The sequence below is a fragment of the Chlorella variabilis genome, assembly GCF_000147415.1.
Source record: "Chlorella variabilis unplaced genomic scaffold CHLNCscaffold_35, whole genome shotgun sequence".
NCBI classification, from domain to species: Eukaryota; Viridiplantae; Chlorophyta; class Trebouxiophyceae; order Chlorellales; family Chlorellaceae; genus Chlorella; species Chlorella variabilis.
The window spans coordinates 191275-192383 of NW_005435053.1; the positions used below are offsets into that span (position 1 = coordinate 191275).

Below are 1109 nucleotides of genomic sequence, written 5' to 3' on the forward strand. Positions count from 1 at the left end.
CCCGCCCTCATCGACGACTTTGTGGCGCTCGGCTTCCTGCCGGCAGACTGCGACAGGGGTGAGGCCTTTCTGGGCGGGTGGCGGCGGGCGGCAGGCGGGGGGCGCGAGTTGCCTGCGGGGGAGGGCGGGTGTGTGGCCTGAGCCTGTGTGTGTGTGTGTGTGTGTGTGTGTGTGTTCTTCGCGCAATTCCCTGCGTTCCCGCGCCTCCGCAAGAAACCCCAGCTCGCCCGGACCCCAGACTGGGGCCCACGCTTCAGCAGAGCATCCTCACCCCACCACGCCCGTCCCACACCACCCCACACCACCCCACACAGAGTGACGTGGCGCCCGCCCTGCGCCCGCCCCCTGCCTCCAGGCCTGGTGATCCCGGTGATGGATCGCATCCTGGGCCCCTACCTGCGCGGCGGCGGCGCCAAGGCCTTCAAGTCAAACTTCCAAGCCCTGTCCACAGACCTGCTGGTGAGGCGGAGGTGGGGGAGGGAGGCTTGCTGGTGTGTGTGGGGGTGGGGGGGAGGGCAGGGTGCCGGGTGTGGCCGCTGCAGGTGTGGCCGCTGCGGGTGGTGCGGTGGCGATGGGTGGTGGGGTGGTGGCGGGTGGTGGGTGGGGTTGGGAGGAGGCTGCGTGGGTGGGGGGTGGAGGGCGCCGTGCAGCAGTGAGGCAGCGCATGTATGGATGGCAATGGCGACCGCCGCGTGGCCCTGCCGCGCGCCAGCCTCCTCCCGCACGTGTCTGTGCCGACGAATGGGCGCCACACACACACACAACGCATATGCGCGCCAGCACTGCCAACCAGCCACCTCAGTCCGCCTGCCCCCTTTCCCCTGTCCCCCGCCCCCCGCAGGCGGCCACCCTGGAAATCCCCTTCTCCGTGCCGCCCTACATGTCGCTGCTGGCGCGGTCGGTGGCCACCCTGGAGGGCATCGCTCTGGTGGGAGACCCAGACTACCAGATGGTCACGCAGGTGTGTGTGTGTGGGGGGCATTTGGGGGGGGACAGACGTGTGGGGGGGGGGGGGGGCGCGGGGGGGGGGCGCGGGGCGCGCGATATTGATATATATATGTGCGCCGTCTCAGTGGCGGGGGGCGCCCTGGGGGAGCGAGCGAGTATTT

General features: G+C 70.4%; 1 protein-coding gene across 1 annotated transcript in view; it reads left to right on the plus strand.

Moving 5' to 3' along the window:
- The window catches only part of CHLNCDRAFT_141540 (hypothetical protein), a gene marked incomplete at both ends in the record, with an annotated part of 6039 nt that overhangs the window by 3789 nt on the left and 1141 nt on the right, over positions 1-1109 (plus strand). Inside the window, 2 exons of the mRNA XM_005843048.1 lie at positions 356-459; positions 842-965. Of these exons, the coding sequence (XP_005843110.1) occupies positions 356-459; positions 842-965 (228 nt within the window). The remainder of the gene's footprint in view (positions 1-355; positions 460-841; positions 966-1109) is intronic.